This window comes from Pelobates fuscus, chromosome 1, assembly GCF_036172605.1.
Source record: "Pelobates fuscus isolate aPelFus1 chromosome 1, aPelFus1.pri, whole genome shotgun sequence".
NCBI lineage: Eukaryota > Metazoa > Chordata > Amphibia > Anura > Pelobatidae > Pelobates > Pelobates fuscus.
In genome coordinates this window covers 462,251,783-462,271,433 of record NC_086317.1, presented here as the reverse complement: position 1 = coordinate 462,271,433, position 19,651 = coordinate 462,251,783, and the positions used below count along the sequence as shown (strand labels likewise).

Genomic DNA, 19,651 nt, shown 5'->3' with positions numbered 1-19,651 from the left:
GAGCCAGCATGATTCAAACACAGCCCTGGCCAATCGGCATCTCCTCATAGAGATGAATTGAATCAATGAATCTCTATGAGGAAAGTTCAGTGTCTGCATGCAGAGGGAGGAGACACTGAATGTTTGGGTGCATTTTAGGCAGCCATGAGCCAGGAAGGATCTCTAACAGCCATCTGAGGAGTGACCAGTGGAGGTATCCTTAGGCTGTAATGTAAACACTGCATTTTCTCTGAAAAGACAATGTTTACAGCAAAATATCCTGAAGGGAATGATTCTACTCACCAGAACAAATGCAATAAGCTGTCGTTGTTCTGGTGAGTATAGTGTCCCTTTAAAAAATCTTCAACAAAACTTGAAAGCAGATTATTTTTCAGGTAAATTATTTGACTTGCCTAACCTTACAAGGTTACACTAACCACAAAACCGTGTTTCCATAAAACACTGTTGGTTAGAGTAAAGCTCGCTGGTTTCTGGTATTCTCTTCTCCGGAATTCAGGTGCACAGCCAGGTAGAATGGGACTCCAGGAGACAGACTACATTGGTAACCAGCAGTCTATGAAATTTCACTAGGGATGTTGTACGCTTTGCTTATTCCTTTTTACTCTTTGAAGCTGACTTGTGGATGGAATGTAAGTCCAGTAAATGATGTGTGAGCTTACACGGCTATACGCTGTGATGACTAAGCTTCCTGTCCCATGTTTTAGCATACACATTCTACATGCCAACGTCTATAGAGAGTCCTTAATTAATGAAACGATTAGAATGAGACGGGGAAGCTTGCAACACTATAATAATGTACATGTTTAAATTACAAGCCGACACTCATAAATCACAGTTTAAATTGTATTCATACATAATGGACCCTCTAGCGGCCCTGTCTGGACAAGCAGACAAACAAGACGTTTCCTATATTCTCATTTTATGTTCCAATGTAGCACATTACAAAACCGTAAAGAAATCATCCTGTTGTATTATTTCAACATCTGCATATTTTTCCACTTTAAAACCCTGTATTTGTCAGAAAGTCTTCATCCCGCCTCCCTTCCACATTACTGTCCATAGGAATTCCCCAAGTTTGCTGGTAGTCTACCATGAGGATACAGATTATTTTAATTGAGCAAGGCATTTCAGTTGTGCATTAAAGTTGTCGTACCTAGTGTTCCAGAGAAACTGTAAGATTAACATTGTAGCACTAAGTCTGTGCAGGGTCCCTGGTTTGCAACAGACCTTTGATCCGGTACCTGATGCTGGACGTCCTCATGCTCTGCATGAGGACGCCCAGCATCAGATTTTTCCCCATAGGAAAGCATTGATTCAATGCTTTCCAACGGGGAGGTCTAATGTGCGTGCAGCGCTTCCCACGCATGCGCATTAGAGCTCGATCGTCGCGGGACATCAGAGGGGGCAGTGCGTTGACCCAGCGTTGACCCGACGCTGGGATAAGGTAAGTAAATAAAGGGTTTTTAACCCTTTATTTACCCGGGTGGGGGAGCTATAGTGACAGGAATACAGCTTTGTATTCCTGACACTATAGTATCCCTTTAAGAAAGACCAGTCCTAAGTAGAACATGTTCCTCTATATTCTGCCTATTGTCTGTGGCTCCAAATATTACTGCAAGATATATCCATAAAGTCTTACTAGATAGATGTCTCAAGATACCCGTTTGTGGAGACAACATACCATGTACCAGCTGCATTACACAACAGTGCATTCTGTTATTTCCCAGAGCTATGGGCCTGTCGGGATGATCACATAATTCTCCCTGACCAGCCAAACTTTTTACCATTAGACATTTGGTTCTTGTCTCTTCTGCAGGGGTAGACCACAGGCACAATCAAATGTCATGGCCCCAAACGTCTTCAATAGGCAAAAGGAACTGCACTCAATCCCATCAATCTGAGCCAGGATGTAGCCTAACCAGGATCAAGCACCAGGTTCCTGTGACAATTATATAGAATTAAAAAAATGGTTCAAGCACTCCAAGATCCAGAAATGGCAAATTGATTGAAGCCCAACGTGACACAACGATTTGACCTTGTGGTCTTTATTAAGCTATCAAATACATGTATCACAGCAATTTTATAAGCATATCGATTCATTCAATTAAACAATTATGTACATAAGTGAAAATTAAAAAGACAGTGACAGCTGTAACAAAAAATCTCAAAACCAATAGGAGATTGCTAAAACCTTCAAATAAGAAATAATCAATGAAAGCAGTCATTAACCGTCATAACCGTTAGATGGATTAATTCAGAGAGCGAAATACCCACCAAAACCGACCTGTCCATTCCTGCACGACATATAGCTAACGTAGTCCATGCCAAACGACCGAAGAGAAACAATATGTCTCCGCGCATGCAATCGTACACGCGCAATGAATAAAGTTTGCACATATAAACAAACCACATAATTGTTTTATTGAATGACTTGATGTTTAATTGAATGAATTGATATGCTTATAAACTTGCTGTAATACATGTATTTGATAGCTTGATAAAGACCGCAAGGTCGAAACTTTGTGTCACTTTGGGCTTCAATAAATATGCCATTTCTGGATCTTGGAGTATCTGAACCATTTTTTGCATACTATATAATTCTCAATGGCCCTAAACTTCAAGATTCACCAGGGAATAGCTCACTTATACAGCTCCAGGACATATTTAATTGTGACAAGCCTTGCAAAGGAACAGTGCCACTCGGTTATTGCAGAGCACCAATGGTGGCTGTGAAGAAGACATGTTAGCCCTGCAATGAAAACATTGCCATTTCTAGGAAACGGCAATGTTTTACAAACTACAGGGCCACTGCACGCACACCACTTCATTGAGATTATGTGGTCTTGGCACCTATATTTGTCTTTAAAGTATGCTATAGGAAGCTGGACCTGACATTAATCCGTTGTCCTTTGTATGATTTTAAATAATGCCCCTTGGAAGCACTGATGTTTGGCCACAAGGTGTTAAAACAAAATATTATTTGACTTGGATGACCTATCTGTGTATTTAACACTGAATAGGTATTCATTGCTTCCAGTTTTTGTTTAAAGCAGACTTTCAGTCTCTTTCAAAGCATAATGACATACATAACCTAACAGTCATGTGTTAGATTTGTAATGCAAATAAACACTTACTGAGTGCATGAGTCACAAGCTGGTGCAGACAAGACCTGAACATATATATAAAGGGAAACTGTCACTCCCCAGGATTTTTCATTTTATGTTTACGATGTCTTTCTGTTTAATGAATATGTATATATATGGCATGGTAAATAACACTACATGTAGAAATACACATCTTCTTATCCTGCAATTGAGCGTCTCCATCTTGGATCCCTAAATATGTTACCGTATTTTGTCATTTTCATTGTATGCCTCTGGAAGTATATCATTCCTTCCGACAGGCGCATATTAGTAATTTATATTCATATACACTGGTGTTGTGTAATATCACCTCCCATCCTGCACTGTTAGCTGCTGTGGTTGTTATATCTCTCGTGCCTGCATCTCTAATATGCACATGGTTTAGGCTCTCTCTGTAATGGCACATGGTGAGCTAAAACTAGCACAAGGACTGAGCGGGGACCCACCGAACGGCAAGCTATTTAAACTGTTCTCTTGCATCCTGTTTTGGTTTGGTTGGTTACATTTTCATGGAATGTCAGCATTTATTCTTACTATTGTACGTGCATTGCTCACTCGTTATTTCTATTTACCGGATTTACACGAACATCCACCAGATTTCGCCCAGTCACTATACTACTGGGCAACTGAAATCCAGACCTAGATCCTGAGAATCCATGCCTACTGGCTGCACCAGAAGCAAGAGGGCAAACAGTTTAAAATAAAATCCCAGGCTCCAGATTGTACTGAATGAGTTGTAAAATAACCCGATTTGGGCTATCGAGACCCGATTCAGTCCTTAGTCGATAACCTTGAATTAGCTATTTATCAGAGGTAGTTAAACATTCTAAATGGTTAAACTAGCCCTCATGATCAAACTGGTTAAACTAGCCCTCATTATCAATAATTATTCTAGACTTTAACCCCTTAAGGACACTTGACATGTGTGACATGTCATGATTCCCTTTTATTCCAGAAGTTTGGTCCTTAAGGGGTTAAATAACCTGTAATTCTTCTAGATTTTAATTAACCTGTAACATCAAAGTTGTTTTTAATTTCAACCCTGATGATTATTAACAAACTACTGTAAGAATGCATCAACAGCTGGCACAGCACATGATAACAAGCCATGTAATATAGTCAGGTGAAAAGGCGGTGTTTACATTACAGCCTAGGGACACCTTTAGTGGCCACTCCTCAGACAGACACTTGACATGCTTGGGTTAGAGCTGCACAGTGATTCATTTAGGATCTATAAGGAAATGCTGATTGGCAAGGGGGCGTTCCTCCTTGGCTGAGATTATCAGAATTGACAATCTCAGCCAATCCAGTGCTTTCCTATAGGAGCCAGCGCTGGAAAAAAGGTGAGTTATTACTGTATTTAAGGGTGGGCAAAGGGGCTAGCATGTTTTTAACACTATAGGGTCAGGAATACACGTTTGCATTCCTGACCCTTTAGTGTTCCTTTAAGTAACATGCTGTGTGTAATCCAAAATCCTCCATTTCACAACTTAATACATTCAGCTTGAGTGTTGGCAGACATTAACCATCTATCAAGTTACATAACAAAGAACACAATTAGAGGAACACTATAGTGCTAGGAATACAAACATTTATTTCTAGCGCTAAAGTGCCCTAGTCACTGTTTAGAAGACCAACCCTACACTGCTAGGGTTTAAAAAGATAGTTAAAGGGACACTATAGTATAGTCACTAGAACCTCAACAGCTTGTTTATGGCATGTCCCTGCAGGCTTTTTAATTGAAACACTGCCTATTCAGAGATGAGGAGATACTGATTGGGATAGCCATGGGAAAGCATCAAATTGGCTGAAATCATCAATACTGAAAATATCAGCCATGGTTGTAGGGCCAGCCATGGCTAGAGCGTTGCAGCGATGGAGAAAAGGTAAGTAAACTACTATATTGTCACAGTGTCAGGAATACATGTTTGTATTCGTAACAGTATAGTGCTCCTGTAACTTGCCTATTTTCCCTCACTGTACGGATCTCCCTGCTCAAGCTCTGCCTCTTTGGCCGAGATCATCAAGATCCAATCTTTTGCCAATAGAAAGCATTGGGAGGCTAGTGCGCATGCGCAGCAAAACACTACGCCAATTAGATGGTCTTTAGGAGACTAATATATCACAGTTTTAACCCCTTAAGGACCAAACTTCTGGAATAAAACGGAATCATGACATGTCAGACATGTCATGTGTCCTTAAGGGGTTAATCTGCTATTTTAAGGAAGCGACTCTAGTGGCTGAAGGCATGTTAACTCTGCAACAAAGAAACAAAGACATTGCCATTCTTGGACATGACACACAGACCACTTCATTGAGCTGAAGTGGTCTGGGTGCCTATAGTGTTCCTTTAACACGCACATATTACAACCAAGAAGGTAAGCCCACAAGGCGAAGAAGTCTCCACATTTTCACAAGAATACCTTGAAAATGTGACACCATGAGGAAATAAATCGACCTTATCATGGTTATATAGGTCTGTCTATTTCATGAGGTTATATAACTCTCTCTCTCTGTGATTTCATAATTCTATATATTCAAGGTAATCTAGCAAATCGATTTTACATGTTTTGCTTGTGAGAATATATATATTTTTTCTTCATTTTATTCTGTGTGTTTATTATTGTGAAGTTTTGCCATTTTTCTAACATCTGTTCTATGATAAAAGAATGCAGATTATTAAGAGGACGGAATAATAGTTTTGAATATTTTTTTTTCCCCTCCCACCCCAGGGATTTATCAGAATGTTCAGTGTCGGGTATTTAATACAATGTTGCCTTCGAATCCCATCTATTATTCGATACATGTTTACAAAACCTTCGCAAATGCTGTCTCTGTTCTACAATAAAGAAAGTTTCCAGCTGGGTGCTTTTCTGGGATCATTTGTCAGTATTTACAAGGTAAGAACACTTGTCGAACATTTATACATTGTTCTAATGAAAACTATTTACTGAAATGGCTAGGGAATGTATTACAGTGACAGTTTGGTACAAATTAACCTTTAAATTATGTAGCTTTGCAAAGCAGCACCAGTGTCTCATTGCAGCTGTTTAAAGGGACATCCATCACTTAGACACAATTGTCTCATTCAAAAGCTTTAGTTTCGAATAAGACTCTACTTATACAGGATGAAAAAAGCAGGTAAATAAAGTTGTTTTTGTTACATGTTTACCTGCTTCTTTTTTCTTATGCTTTCCACTCCCACTCCAGGGGAGATTCTTCTCTGACCAATCAGTGTCCTATCCCTAGGAATGCTGGAGAAATGCATTGGGCATGCCTGACAAATTTACACATGTGCAGTTTGAAGATCTCTGCACCTTGCAACTCCTGACAGGGGGAGAAGAGAGGGTGTCTGATCAGTGTGATCATGCAGAGCAGACTGCGGTTTCTCTCTCCTGCTGCTGATGGTGCCCTCTTTCTGTCATTAGTGGACTGGTCTGAAACAGAGATGGGTGGTGGTGGTGGGGGAGAGAGAAGAAACTCTGCTAGCTGAGAGGTGTGCCCAATAAAGCAATCTGACTAAGTTTATAGTACGTTTATAAATGTGTTACATACTTTTCTAATTTTTTTTAAACTTTATTTTAGTTTGTATATTTGTTTAGAAATGTTGGCTTGCAAGTTTCAAAAATTAATTGTCAAGTAATTACCGTATTTATCGGCGTATAACACGCACCGGCGTATAACACGCACCTCATTTTTAGAAAGAAATTCCAGGAAATTTCCCCCCTCCCATAGTATTCCCCCCCCCCCTCATCCCATAGTATTCCCCCCTCATCCCATAGTGTTCCCCCCTCATCCCATAGTGTCCCCCCCCTTTCCATAGTATTCCCCCACCTCCCATAGTATTCTCCCCCCTCCCCTCCCATAGTATTCTCCCCCCTCCCATAGTATTCTCCCCCCCTCCCCTCCCATAGTATTCTCCCCCTCCCCTCCCATAGTATTCTCCCCCCTCCCCTCCCATAGTATTCTCCCCCTCCCCTCCCATAGTATTCTCCCCCTCCCCTCCCATAGTATTCTCCCCCTCCCCTCCCCTAGTATTCTCCCCCCCCCCATAGTGTACTCCCCCCCTCCCCTCCCATAGTGTACTTCCCCCCCTCTCCTCCCCCCCATAGTGTACTTCCCCCTCCCCTCCCATAGTGTACTTCCCCCTCCCCTCCCATAGTGTACTTCCCCCTCCCCTCCCATAGTGTACTTCCCCCTCCCCTCCCATAGTGTACTTCCCCCTCCCCTCCCCTCCCATAGTGTACTTCCCCCTCCCATAGTGTACTTCCCCTCCCATAATTACTTACCTGTCCTGAAGCGTGGGCCGGCTTCACAGCTTGCACCGCGGTACAGGAACTTTAATTTCATGTTCCGGTTTCCGGAGGGACTGAAAGGAAGTGTGCACACTATTGTGCACACTTCCTTTCAGTCCCGCCGGAAACCGGAACATGAAATTAAAGTTCCTGTACCGCGGTGCAAGCTGTGAAGCCGGCCCACGCTTCAGGACAGGTAAGTAATTATGGGATATCGGCGTATAACACGCACCCACGATTTTTCCCCTATTTTCAGGGGAAAAAAGTGCGTGTTATACGCCGATAAATACGGTACTGTTTCTTTCATATTAGTATTTCAGCTTTGTAGTAGGTAGCTCCCTAGTTTGGTATCCTTAAATACCCCACATAAATATACAGTTACGGAATTATCAACTAAACAGCTGAAATATTGAAAGAAAGGGATTTTGATCTTTTATCTGTTTAGTAGATAACTCTCTAATTTGCCATCCGTACATTGGATTATGTGGGATATTGAAGGGTACCAAATTAGGGAGTTATCTACTAAAAAGCTGAAATACTAATATAAACAGCTGAAAGATCAAAAATAGGAAAAGGCTTTTTGTAAATCTTAAATCTTTTATCTTTCAGCTGTTTAGTAGATAACTCCCTAATTTCCTATTCTTATGTGCGGTATTTCAGTATACCAAATTAGGGATCTTTCTGCTAAACAGCTGGACGATCAAAATTAAGATCCTTTTTACAACACCCTAATCGGGATCCTTATCAAAACAATTGGATTAAAAAATTTAGTTTTGTTTATTTTTTAATTAGTTAGTTTGCGATTCTGAAATTCAGTGCGAAATTGCCATATTCTTCTAAATTTGTCTGAATTTAGTTTCGGCATTAAATTAATATTATACATCCTTAATGTTCATATCTTATTAATATTTTCACTTTTGTGTCTGAAGTATGCAGTGTTATTTTAATAGCTTTAACAAGAAAATGTTTATTTTAATGCAGGGGACTAGCTGTTTTTTGCGCTGGGTGCGGAATCTGGATGACGAGTTGCATGCACTTATAGCAGGTAAGTCGTTAGAAACATACAAGACTCAGAATCACGTAATTCAAAACTTTGTTATGATACTTTAGAGAGAGATATTAATACTTTAGAGAGAGTTCAGAGAAGGGCTACTAAACTGGTTCATGGGTTGCAGGATAAAACTTACAAGGAAAAGTTAAAGGGATATTGTAGTGCCGGGAATACAAAGCTGTATTCCTGGCTGGCACTACCGATCCCTCTGCCTCCCCCCGACCCCCGTGTAAATAAAGGGTTTTTAACTTACCTTATCCCAGCGCCAATGTCCCTCGGTGCTGGGTCAAAGCTCCCTCCTCTGTCCTGCAACGAGCGGAGTCTAATGCACATGCGCGGCAATGGGTGCGCGCTCGCATTAGACCTTCCCAAACACAACACCTTCCTCGGCTGCATTGATAATAGGGAATTTAGACTTGATCATTGTCAATTTCTGCCATCCTGGGCGGCTGAGAGTGCTGAGAGCAAAAGGCATGGAATAATAAGGTAATGTGTATATACATATGTATATGTATATGTATATGTCTATGTGTGGAAGCCTTTAGTTATGCTGCCTATATATATATTGGAATACATTGTTCTTCCATGAAAATGTAACATTATTATTGGTATTTATATAGCGCCAACTAATTCCGCAGCGCTTTACAATATTATGAAAGGGGGGGGGGGGGAATTTACAATAAATTAGACAATTACACAGTGACACAGGAACAACAGGTAGATGAGGACCCTGCTCAAACAAGCTTACAGTCTAGAGGTGGTGGGGTACAAATACACAACAGGGCAGCAAGGGTGACAGCCACCAAACAAAGTGGAAAAGTTACAGAGCTGGAGGTTAGTGGAGTGTGGTTCTTTAGGCGAGCAAGAGACAGATTTGGATAAGTATAGATAAGTTACTCTGGGAGTCAATAAGCATTTTGAAGTCCCTCTGTGTTTTGAGGGACTTCTTAAACAATTGAAGACTAGGGGAGAGTCTGATAGGGGTAGGCAGACTGTTCCAAAGGAAGTGAGCCGCCCCCAAGAAATCCTACAAGCGTGAGTTAGCAGTAAGTGTGCGAGCAGCGGACAGGAGGAGGTCACTGGCAGAATGGAGAGACCGAGATGGGGCATATCTATGAATCAGGTAAGGGGCTAGAGTTGGTTAAAGCTTTATAAGTAAGGGTTAGTATTTTGAATTGGCACCTACAGGATACAGGAAGCCAGTGTAAGGATCGACAAAGGAGCGAGGTATGGGAGGAGCTATGGGTGAGAAAGATCAGCCTGGCGGCAGTATTCATTACTAGTCGGGGACACCAACTAGGAGAGAATTACAGTAAATCATGCAAGAGATTACCAGAGCATGAACAAGCTCCTTGGCAGCATCTTGTGTGCAAGGGACGAATGCGGGCGATGTTTTTAAGGTGGAATTGACAGGATGTAGCAACATACTGGATATGTGGCACAAAGGTGAGGCCAGTATCAAAGATAACACCAAGACAAAGAGCTTGCAAGGATGGACTGATGCAAGTACCATCAACTTGAAGGGTAAGCGAAGGAGGAGGATCAGCATTATGAGGGGGGGAAATAAGAAGCTCAGTTTTAGAGAGATTGAGTTTCAGAAAGCGGGAGGGCATCAAATCAGAGATTGAAGAAAGGCAAGCAGTAACACATTGCAGGAACGCGGGGGAGAGATCAGGGGAGGAGAGATATATCTGGGTATCATCGGCATACATATGGTAGAGGAAACCAAAGGAGTTAATGAGTTTGCCTAGAGAGGCAGTATAAAGAGAGAACAGAACAGGACCAAAAACAGATCCATGGGGCACTCCAACCGAGACAGGACGAGAGGAGGAGGTGTCATTGCAAAAGGAGACACTGAACAAACGTTGGGAGAGGTAGAGGGAGAACCACGAGAGTGACAGTGTCACTGAGACCGAGGGATTGAAGAGTTTGGAGAAGGAGGACATGATCAACCGTGTCAAAGGCAGCAGAGTAGTTAAAAAGAATTACTATGGAGTAGGGGCCTCTGGATTAAGCTGTGATCAGGTCATTTGTAACTTTAATAAGAGCAGTCAGCAGAGTGGGGATTGATGAGGACCGAGGAGGGAGTTGGAATTTAGGAAGTGGGTCATACGAGTAAAGACAAGTCTTCCTAGAAGTTTTGAGGAAAAGGAAGCAGGGATATGGGATGATAGTTGGAAGGGGAAGATGGGTCTAGGGATGGCTTTTTTAGCATGCATACGACCGTAGCATGCTTAAGGTGAGCAGGGACAACACCAGATGAAATAGAGCAGTTTAGGATGTGTGTTAAGGATGGTACAATACAGGGGGAGAGAGATCTGATAATGTGGGAAGGTACCAGATCAAGTAGAGAGGTGGTGGGACAAGAGGAGAGGAGAAGCGAAGCCACATTCTATTCTGTAGCTGGGGAAAAGGCCCATAGGGTAGGAGATGTATGGTCCATGTGTGGTTGCGAGAGGGAGGAGCAAAGGGGAAAGAATTAGTTCTCATTATATTAAAACAAAATACCAACAGAAAATGTCCCAAAGATAAATTGCTTCACTTTATATCCATAAAAACACGCTTACTGAACAATCTGCATGTATAATGTGTTTTATTTGTTCTAGAATTCTCATGTAGAGCTCTTATCATGAAGCAAAACTAGTGTAATTATGAGAAATAATTTTTCCTGAAGAGCTTACAGTTTGATCATTGCGTAGCAGGATGCAAACATAAAAAACACAATGTTTATTGTTATAAGCCCAATATACAAACATACAACTTTTTTATGGTTCTTGTTCACTTCATGACATATTAAATGTTTCTTATTTACTTGTTTATATACTAATGAGATAGCTCAGTGGCTGGGGCTTCATCTGCAGTTTCTCTAACTCACAATCAAATTCTAGCAAAGGCACCTCAGCTTTTCATTCTTCCTAGTTTGATAAAATGAGCACCTTTCCTGGTGAAATACTTCAATATTATATATTTTTTGTGTTCTCAGGGTTCCTAGCAGGTGTGTCCATGATGTTCTACAAAAGCACTGCAATATCCATGTACTTGGCATCTAAGATGGTGGAGGTAGGCATTTTATTCCTCCTAGACTTGGTGTTAGGGGTACCCTGTGTGCAAAGGCGTAACTAGAAACCATCATGCCCCAGTGTTAAAATTGCCCTGATGCCCCCCATGTGTCTCATACCCTCCCAGCCCCTACTTGTGACTAATTCTCCCCCTAGCCCCTTCACTAGCCCCTACATGTGTGTCAATCCCCTTCATGTTCCTTATTCTCCCCACCAGCTCCTCCATGTGTCTCATTATTCCCCTCTCCCAGCTCTACCACGTGTCTCATTATCCCCCCTAGCCTCTCCATCTGTCTCACCACCCTTCATGTGCCTCATTCTCTCCGCCAGCTAATCCATGTGTCTCATTATCCCCCTCCCCAGGTCCTATATGTGTGTCATTTTCTCCACCGGTTCTACATGTGTCTCATTCCCCCCAGCCCCTACAAGTATCTCATCCCCCCGAGCCCCTCCAAGTGTCTCTTCCCCTCCAACCCCTCCAGGTGTCTCTTCCCCTCCAACCCCTCCAAGTGTCTCTTCCCCTCCAACCCCTTCAAGTGTCTCATTCCCCCGAGCCCCTTCAAGTGTCTCATTCCCCCGAGCCCCTCCAAGTGTCTCATCCCCCCAGCCCCTTCAAGTGTCTCATCCCCCCCAGCCCCTTCAAGTGTCTCATTCCCCCGAGCCCCTCCAAGTGTCTCTTCCCCTCCAACCCCTTCAAGTGTCTCATTCTCCCGAGCCCCTTCAAGTGTCTCATTCCCCCGAGCCCCTCCAAGTGTCTCATTCCCCCGAACCCCTCCAAGTGTCTCATTCCCCCGAGCCCCTCCAAGTGCCTCATTCCCCCGAGCCCCTTCAAGTGTCTCATTCCCCCGAGCTCCTCCAAGTGTCTCATTCCCCCGAGCCCCTCCAAGTGTCTCATCCCCCCAGCCCCTCCAAGTGTCTCATCCCCCCAACCCCTTCAAGTGCCTCATTCCCCCAAGCCCCTCCAGGTGTCTCATTCCCCCCAGCCCCTCCAGGTGTCTCATTCCCCCAGCCCCTCCAAGTGTCTCATTCCCCCAGCCCCTCCAAGTGTCTCATTCCCCCAGCCCCTCCAAGTGTCTCATATCCCCCCAGCCCCTCCAAGTGTCTCATATCCCCCCAGCCCCTCAATGTGTCTCATATCCCCCCAGCCCCTCTGTGCCTTATTTCCCCCAGCCCTTCCATGTGTCTCATTCTATCCCCCCAGCCACTCCATGTGTCTTATCACCCTGCATTTGTCTCATTCTCCCTCAGCCCTTCCATGTCTCTTATTCTATCCCCCCAGCCACTCCATGTGTCTTATCACCCTGCATTTGTCTCATTCTCCCTCAGCCCTTCCATGTCTCTTATTCTATCCCCCCAGCCACTCCATGTGTCTTATCACCCTGCATTTGTCCATTCTCCACCCTCAGCCGCTCCATGTGTCTCATTCAGTCCCCCCTGTCCCTCTATGTGTCTCATCCCCCCACCCCTCCAAGTGTTTCCCTTCCTCCCCATAGCCCCTCTATGTCTTATTCTGCCCCCTCCAGCCCCTCCATGTCTTATTCTGCCCCGCCATGTATCTCCTCCACCCCCAATCACTCCATGTGTCCCTCCCCAATAGTCTGTAAGCACTTCCTGTCAGACCGCAGTCCACTCAGCTATGCTATGGTCCGCTCGGCCACACTACATGCAGAAATGGGAGTGCTGCGCTGTGTGCTCCCCTCCTGCCTTGTCGGTGTGGCTGTGCACTGGCCTTGGAAGTGATGCCGCATGGTCCACAGAGGCCTCCGGACTCCTGTGTGCAGGTTTTTTAGGATTTGTGTTTCCAGATGTAATGCAATGGGATTATGGATGAACAACATGTGGTAGCCAAACTGTGGATACTTAATGATTCCAATTCCATTTAGTGTATAAAGCCAAGTGTGCCACTGACCCCACAAAATCTTGATAATTGTCAAAACTGATTTTACATTTTTGCTCATAATGTGTCATATTAAAAATCCAGGTTGGGAAACAGTTAGAAATGTATTGCCTGAAGCTGAAATTATCTTTACATTTTATTTATATGTACTGTTTCTTCCAGACCATGTACTTTAAGGGCATTGACGCAGGGAAATTACCCTATTTTCCACATGCGGACAGTATCATTTATGCTGTGTCCACCGCAGTTTGTTTCCATGCAGTAAGTATTGCACCTTATACTTCTTTCAAAATTTCCCATAATCCTTACTGATTGTCTTCTCACTTGGGTTTTGAGAACATGTGCTTCCCTTGGCCTTCCGCCTTCAATTGAATTCCAAATCCCCAAAATTCTCTCCCAGGCGTCAGCCATTGGGCATCCCTGTAATATGCTACATTCGTGCTATAGAGATAACATTCTTCTTTTAGAAGTGGCCGTGTTGGTAGCAGTCTTTGTGTGCAGTATTTCTGCTTGAGACATTGGCACTGTTGTGCTGGGTGCTAGTTGCACCCCTGGCACATGTGACTTAGGAAGTTCCGGGCTGTCTAATGTCAATTCTGTTCAAAACATATTTGTCACCAGTGCACACTGCATGCTGGCAACATAACTAATGGGGTTCTACACTTAGAGGCTTTGCCTGCAATGGGGAAGCTTTAATGTGCCCTCCCCCTCCCACCAGCAATGGTTAGTGATTTTTATATATATATATATATATATGTATATATATATATATATATATACATATATATATATATATATATATTTTAAGTATTAGCTCCCTTACTCCAATCATTGTGCCCACCTCAACTCCCTCCCCTTACCGGCTCAGAAGGGCTTGGGGTAACACTGTGATCTTGGACCCAAAAAGCACAATGTTAGATTAAAACTACAATGGAACTTGATTTAGATGGAAAGGAAAGAAGTGGTATCACACCCCTAGAAGATATCTTGGGCTAGAACAAAGCTACCACTTCCTCATACCTCCTAAGGAAAGAAGGGTCACCTGAATTGTGCCTACAACTAGGGGGTAACCCTGAAACTAGACTACTAAAAACAAACAAGTCCCAGTGCCTCTCACTGAAGAGGGGTTCACAGGGAGAAAGCACAAATAAATTATAAGTAGCCAAAAAAAAAAAACTTTCTCCCAGTGAATTTGTTTAGTTTTAGTACAATGTTAGACTAACCCTGTTTGAGAGCTTCATGGGAGTTGTAGTTCTGCATTAGCGTTAAACAGAGGGAAAAAAAAAAATCTTTCTTCCATTATTTCAAGCCATAAATGAAAGGGTTACTCCGATCAGTCGTGGTTATGGTGCCAGTAGTACCCAGGCCCAGTTTCCTAGTCATGGGACAAACCATTTTGCAGTGATTTGCCCTTTAACCTGGGTCTCCGCCGGGTGCTGACAATCCTCCCATAGCCGGTAACAATATCCCGTTTCTGCAGAGCTGAGTCAGCTGATCACTCTTAGGCAATTAATGCATTTTGGTGCATAGGGATATGCACAGAACTGACATTAGCCAGCCTGGAACTTTATTTCCATGAATGGCTAATGATGCTATAATTATGCTGTCAAAGGTGGACTTACACCTCCAAAATCAGAGGGGTTAAACACTGTATACTGCACATACAGCCTCCAGGAACATTGACCACTTCAAATCACTTAAGTGGTTATGGTGCTTGGAGAAACCGATTAAATACAAGACCAATAAAGATACAATCATACCACTAAATATAGTGGTGCCAACGCACGCAAGCAATATTCACCCAGAGCCAGGGAATAGACTCTGATGGATGATATGAAGTTTTCAAGCACTGTATGCTTCTGTTTGCACTACTGTAAACACTTGATAGATGTCAGTTTTAAAACTGTTTTTTAATGCACTTTTCAGATTGGGAAACACAACACTATTATTATTTTTGGTTTAGTAAAGAAAATGAAAATTTTGATGTGAAGTGTCTGCTGATAATTTATCATAAGCAATTTATTTGAGAAGCACCTCCGCTTGAAACATATCACGATAACAACTAAAGTACTACAGGTTAAAATGTTAAACATTTTGCAAGAATTTAATATTTTAGAATAGACATTAACTGGAAGAAGAATAAATATTCACACAAACTATACCTAAATAAACTAAATAGCAATAAAACCACATTTTTACATAACACCTTAATGAAAGTCCAGATACATTAGGAAGTCACAATATTCACAATTATAAGAGTTTTCATTTTGCCTAAAAGTTATTATTTATATAGAACCAACTTTTTCCGTAGTGTTTTACAATGTATAAAGGGGGACATTTAACAAGAAATTAGACAATTGCAATTGGTACAGGAACAATAGGTTGAGGACCCTGCTCGAACAAGCTTACAATCTAAGGAAGTAGGGTATAAAACCCCAATAGGAAGGGCTGCATGGGGGATAGTAACCAAGCACCAGTGGTGTGTGACCCTTTAAGAAAGAATGAGAGACAGGTTTGTGAAATAAGTTACCCTGGGAGGCCATAAATTATTGGTGCGAGAAATTACAAGACGCATGAACAAGCTCCTTAGTAGAATTTTTTATATAAGAAAGGGGAAGACGCAGGCTTTTTTTTTTTTTTTTAAACTGTGGAATTGGCAGTGCCTTGTTAAGCTTAAAACTCAAAATACATTTTCTCAAAATTAGGCTGTTTTGGAAGTTCACAATTTACGTCCATCCTACTGGAAATTCCTCCTGAGACTCACACAGGGCAGGTAGGAATACTTTATTTTATTTATTTTAAGCTTTCATTATATGTATGGAAAATCTAATAATTTATCTTAATATCTATCTGTCTGCCTGTCTCTCTAGCTGTCTATATGCCTATCTCTGTCTGTCTATCCGTCTCAAAGTAATTGCTCACTCCTCAAAATATGTACCAATATGTTGGCTATTCAGTCTCTGTTAGGGTAAATAACTTAGAGTGTGGGCTCAACTGATGTAACCAAAAAAACGCCACTAAACGTATTATTGTGAAACAGATGCTGTCATTGTAGCTATCCTCTAAAAACCCACATATAAAAAGACACTCCTATAAACATTCAAATTTAATGAGAACGAAGGCAACAGAACAGACAAAACCGATTACAGGTAGATATGTGCTCATTCAGTGATGTTCCAACGTGAAATTAAAACAATGGACAAACCTGATTCAATAGTTAAGTTTAATTTGATACTCCAAATAGATCATAGACACAGAAAAATATAACATAGTGTAGCATATTCATTAAATTACAGAATAAAACTTTTAAAATTTGTCACTCACAGACAAGTTGGTACACTCTTCATGAGTTATGCAAAAGCTCATTGTCCATAGGGACAATCAGCACAATCTTTGCTTAATTTTATTCACCATGTTATATAAATGTACTGCACTGTTATACAGTTCATGTTTTCGTGCCTTTTTTAGAGTATCCAAAGAAGAAACTGGAAAATGTGTAAGGTTTTGGATTGGGATTGTTGGTTACTTTGATCCAAGCATCACTAGATAACTTGTCTATAAAATCTTTGGGGTCTCGGTTGCCTTCCACTCTTCTGTCTGTTTGTATATGATCGTAGGTGTATAAGGAGAAGATACATGTGTTGTGTACAGTGATCCTAGCTATATTTCTGTGATAGCTTTTCTGATAATCTAGTTGGGCACTTTGGCACAATACACACAGAAATGTCCCAGAAGTTACTAAGATTATGCTAAACTTTTTTTATTTTTTTATTATTATTATTTTGAAAATAAAACCTTTATTTTAGCACATTCTGTCTCCCTAGGTTCCGTTTAATGAACAGAAAAGCCCTGGATGTTTTCGGTTCTCAGGCTTCGAAGAATTTCAACAACTTTGTCCCGAAGCTTGATCCGAGATACACTGTTGTAAAACCAGAGCTACCAATTGAGTTTTCCTGAAATCATGCACTCTCTCCCGTGTCATAATGTGAAAATTCAAAAGCGTCATGATCAGATAATTATTCAAGACGCCAAGGTGTGGAAGCTTCCATGCTTCCATACAGTATTACCTAATTTCTCTTGACCAATTAAATTGCAAATGAATGTGGTCAGGCTATTGAGAGCAAAACCACGCAAAATCTGACATCAACCAACGTTTCCTTTTACCTATCTCCATCAGCACAATCCTTGCTTAATTCTTTTCAAGAAGATTGAAGAAATTGCAATGGTATAGTATTAAGAAAATCATATTATTGATTGTATTTAGGACTAACACTTTATGTGCAGTTTACAGATACATATTTAGTAAGCTTTGTTTATCTGGAGCTGTTGAAAGATCTGACGATATTGTCATATTTGTGTTCTGTGTTGACTAAAGACATCATATACATTCCCTCCTCTATGTGATAGCTACGGTAACTATGTGCGTTTTTTTTCTCAACTTGAGGGAAATTGTGAAAGTTAGAAAAGTAATCCTAAACTTGTTAAAATATTTTATTTCATAGAACAAGTTCTAACTTGAAGATCAAGTGAATGTTTAGACCCAGATTTGCCTTTTTTGTTATTCTTAGTGTCATTGCCTCCAATCCCCATGATGAGTGACTTTTAACTATAGTAATGCACTGATGTACTACGTGAAGAAGACCTTTAAGACATACATAGTAAGTTGGAGTTATCTTCATATTCTGTGGGGAGAACTTCTTTGTGTCTGTCTTCAGAAAGAAGGATAAACACAAATCTAATTTACATACAAAGTATATCATCCCCAATGCCTAAGTCTGAAGAGGGACACCTAGTTTGTTAAAATATCAGCGATAAGTGTTTTTATCTATATGTAAACATATGTTGGAGCCATATTAGTATCTTGGCTAATAGGGTTCTGATAGTCGTTCAGCAATGTAACGCCCAAGTTCTATGTTTGATCTGCGACTATTATTGCACTAGCTAAATTTTAGACTTCAAATAATATATTACTTGAAGAAGAACAAGGGTCTTTAAGAAAAACTTTAAAATACCAAGTAGTTGAGAAGTGAATGAAAAAACAAATGGTGAAGGTACCATGTCTAAACCAGATCTAAACAAGTAAATTTTTTCAAATAAAACTTTAATTTGAGTTTGTTTTCAATGGAGACCTTTAATATTACCAACTGGAGGTATCTTACACCATTTTGTTTTGGGGGAAAAAACATGTTAACCCTAGATCTGTAGTTGCCCGTCATAAAAAAAGATATCAAAAGCCCTTGTTCAACTCCCAGAAGGGTGCTAGGACACACAAGTCACCTGGTTAATTTTGGTACAAGAGGTAGAACATACTGATGGGCTGTACCTCAATCTGTCCTCAAGAACTGACCAGTATACTATAAGAATCACTGTTTATTTAAAGACACTTGATTAGCGCAAATTAAACTGAATCAAATGCGGACCACTTGTCGTGTTTTATTTTGGAAATTGTATTGTTCGATTAAAGTAGGCAGTGAAACGCATAGACGCAAAGATGGGCTCCTATTGATTTACATATATTATTCATGAACTAATAATGGTCAACTGGCATTTGTTTCACTCTGTCCTTAAAGTGGAATGGTCACTGAGAATATAAATATTACAATAGAATCTAGATATTTTCTTAGCAAAAACTGCTGCAAGTATATAGCTTAAAACTAAGTACCTATTGTTTTCCTTCTGCCATTGCTACACGTACATGTGTCCACCAAAAAACTGTACAATACCTCTCTTTATTGTGGGAACACAAAATGCATGTCCATCAGTACACGTTCCATACTTGAAAACTACACATTGATTCCAAAGCGTAAGAGAAATAGTATTTTATGTTTTTGCAAGCACAATTGTGTAAACGCACATTTAATTTAACGCACTTTTTATTTTAAATTCAGATAGGGTACTTTGACGAGGCATGATCACTCCTGAAATTATTTCACAAACCAGTAGTTTACTAACAGTTTCCTGTGGATTGTGCTAATAAAAAAACAAAAAAACACGTCTTGGGATATATATCACATGCCGTAATATAAACAGCTCATTACAGTCCAGATGGTACAGCCACCTAGACATCCTTCGAAGAAAGTGCTTCTTAATATTCAAAGGGACACTGCTTCATCTCGTTAAAGTGGGTATAGTGCCTGGAGTCCCCTGGCATCATCCTTCTATTCAGTGTTAAACGGTTTTAAATGCTTAACCCAATACCTTTGTGC

At 41.1% G+C, this 19,651-nt stretch overlaps 1 protein-coding gene across 2 annotated transcripts in view; it reads left to right on the top strand.

Annotated features, from left to right (window-relative positions):
• The window catches only part of TMEM135 (transmembrane protein 135), a 262,755-nt gene extending 243,802 nt beyond the window's left edge, over nucleotides 1–18,953 (top strand). The window contains exons 10-16 of one of the 2 annotated variants that reach the window (XR_010085239.1): nucleotides 5,876–6,043; nucleotides 8,420–8,483; nucleotides 11,473–11,549; nucleotides 13,608–13,706; nucleotides 16,151–16,218; nucleotides 17,270–18,631; nucleotides 18,670–18,953. Coding sequence is in view for 1 of the 2 variants with exons in the window: in XM_063430948.1 (XP_063287018.1) it covers nucleotides 5,876–6,043; nucleotides 8,420–8,483; nucleotides 11,473–11,549; nucleotides 13,608–13,706; nucleotides 16,151–16,218; nucleotides 17,270–17,402 (609 nt within the window). In the remaining variant the exon portion in view is untranslated. Of the gene's footprint in view, nucleotides 1–5,875; nucleotides 6,044–8,419; nucleotides 8,484–11,472; nucleotides 11,550–13,607; nucleotides 13,707–16,150; nucleotides 16,219–17,269 lie in introns of both variants that reach the window. The other variant, XM_063430948.1, reaches the window with a different exon arrangement.
• Nucleotides 18,954–19,651: the final 698 nt, after the last annotated feature.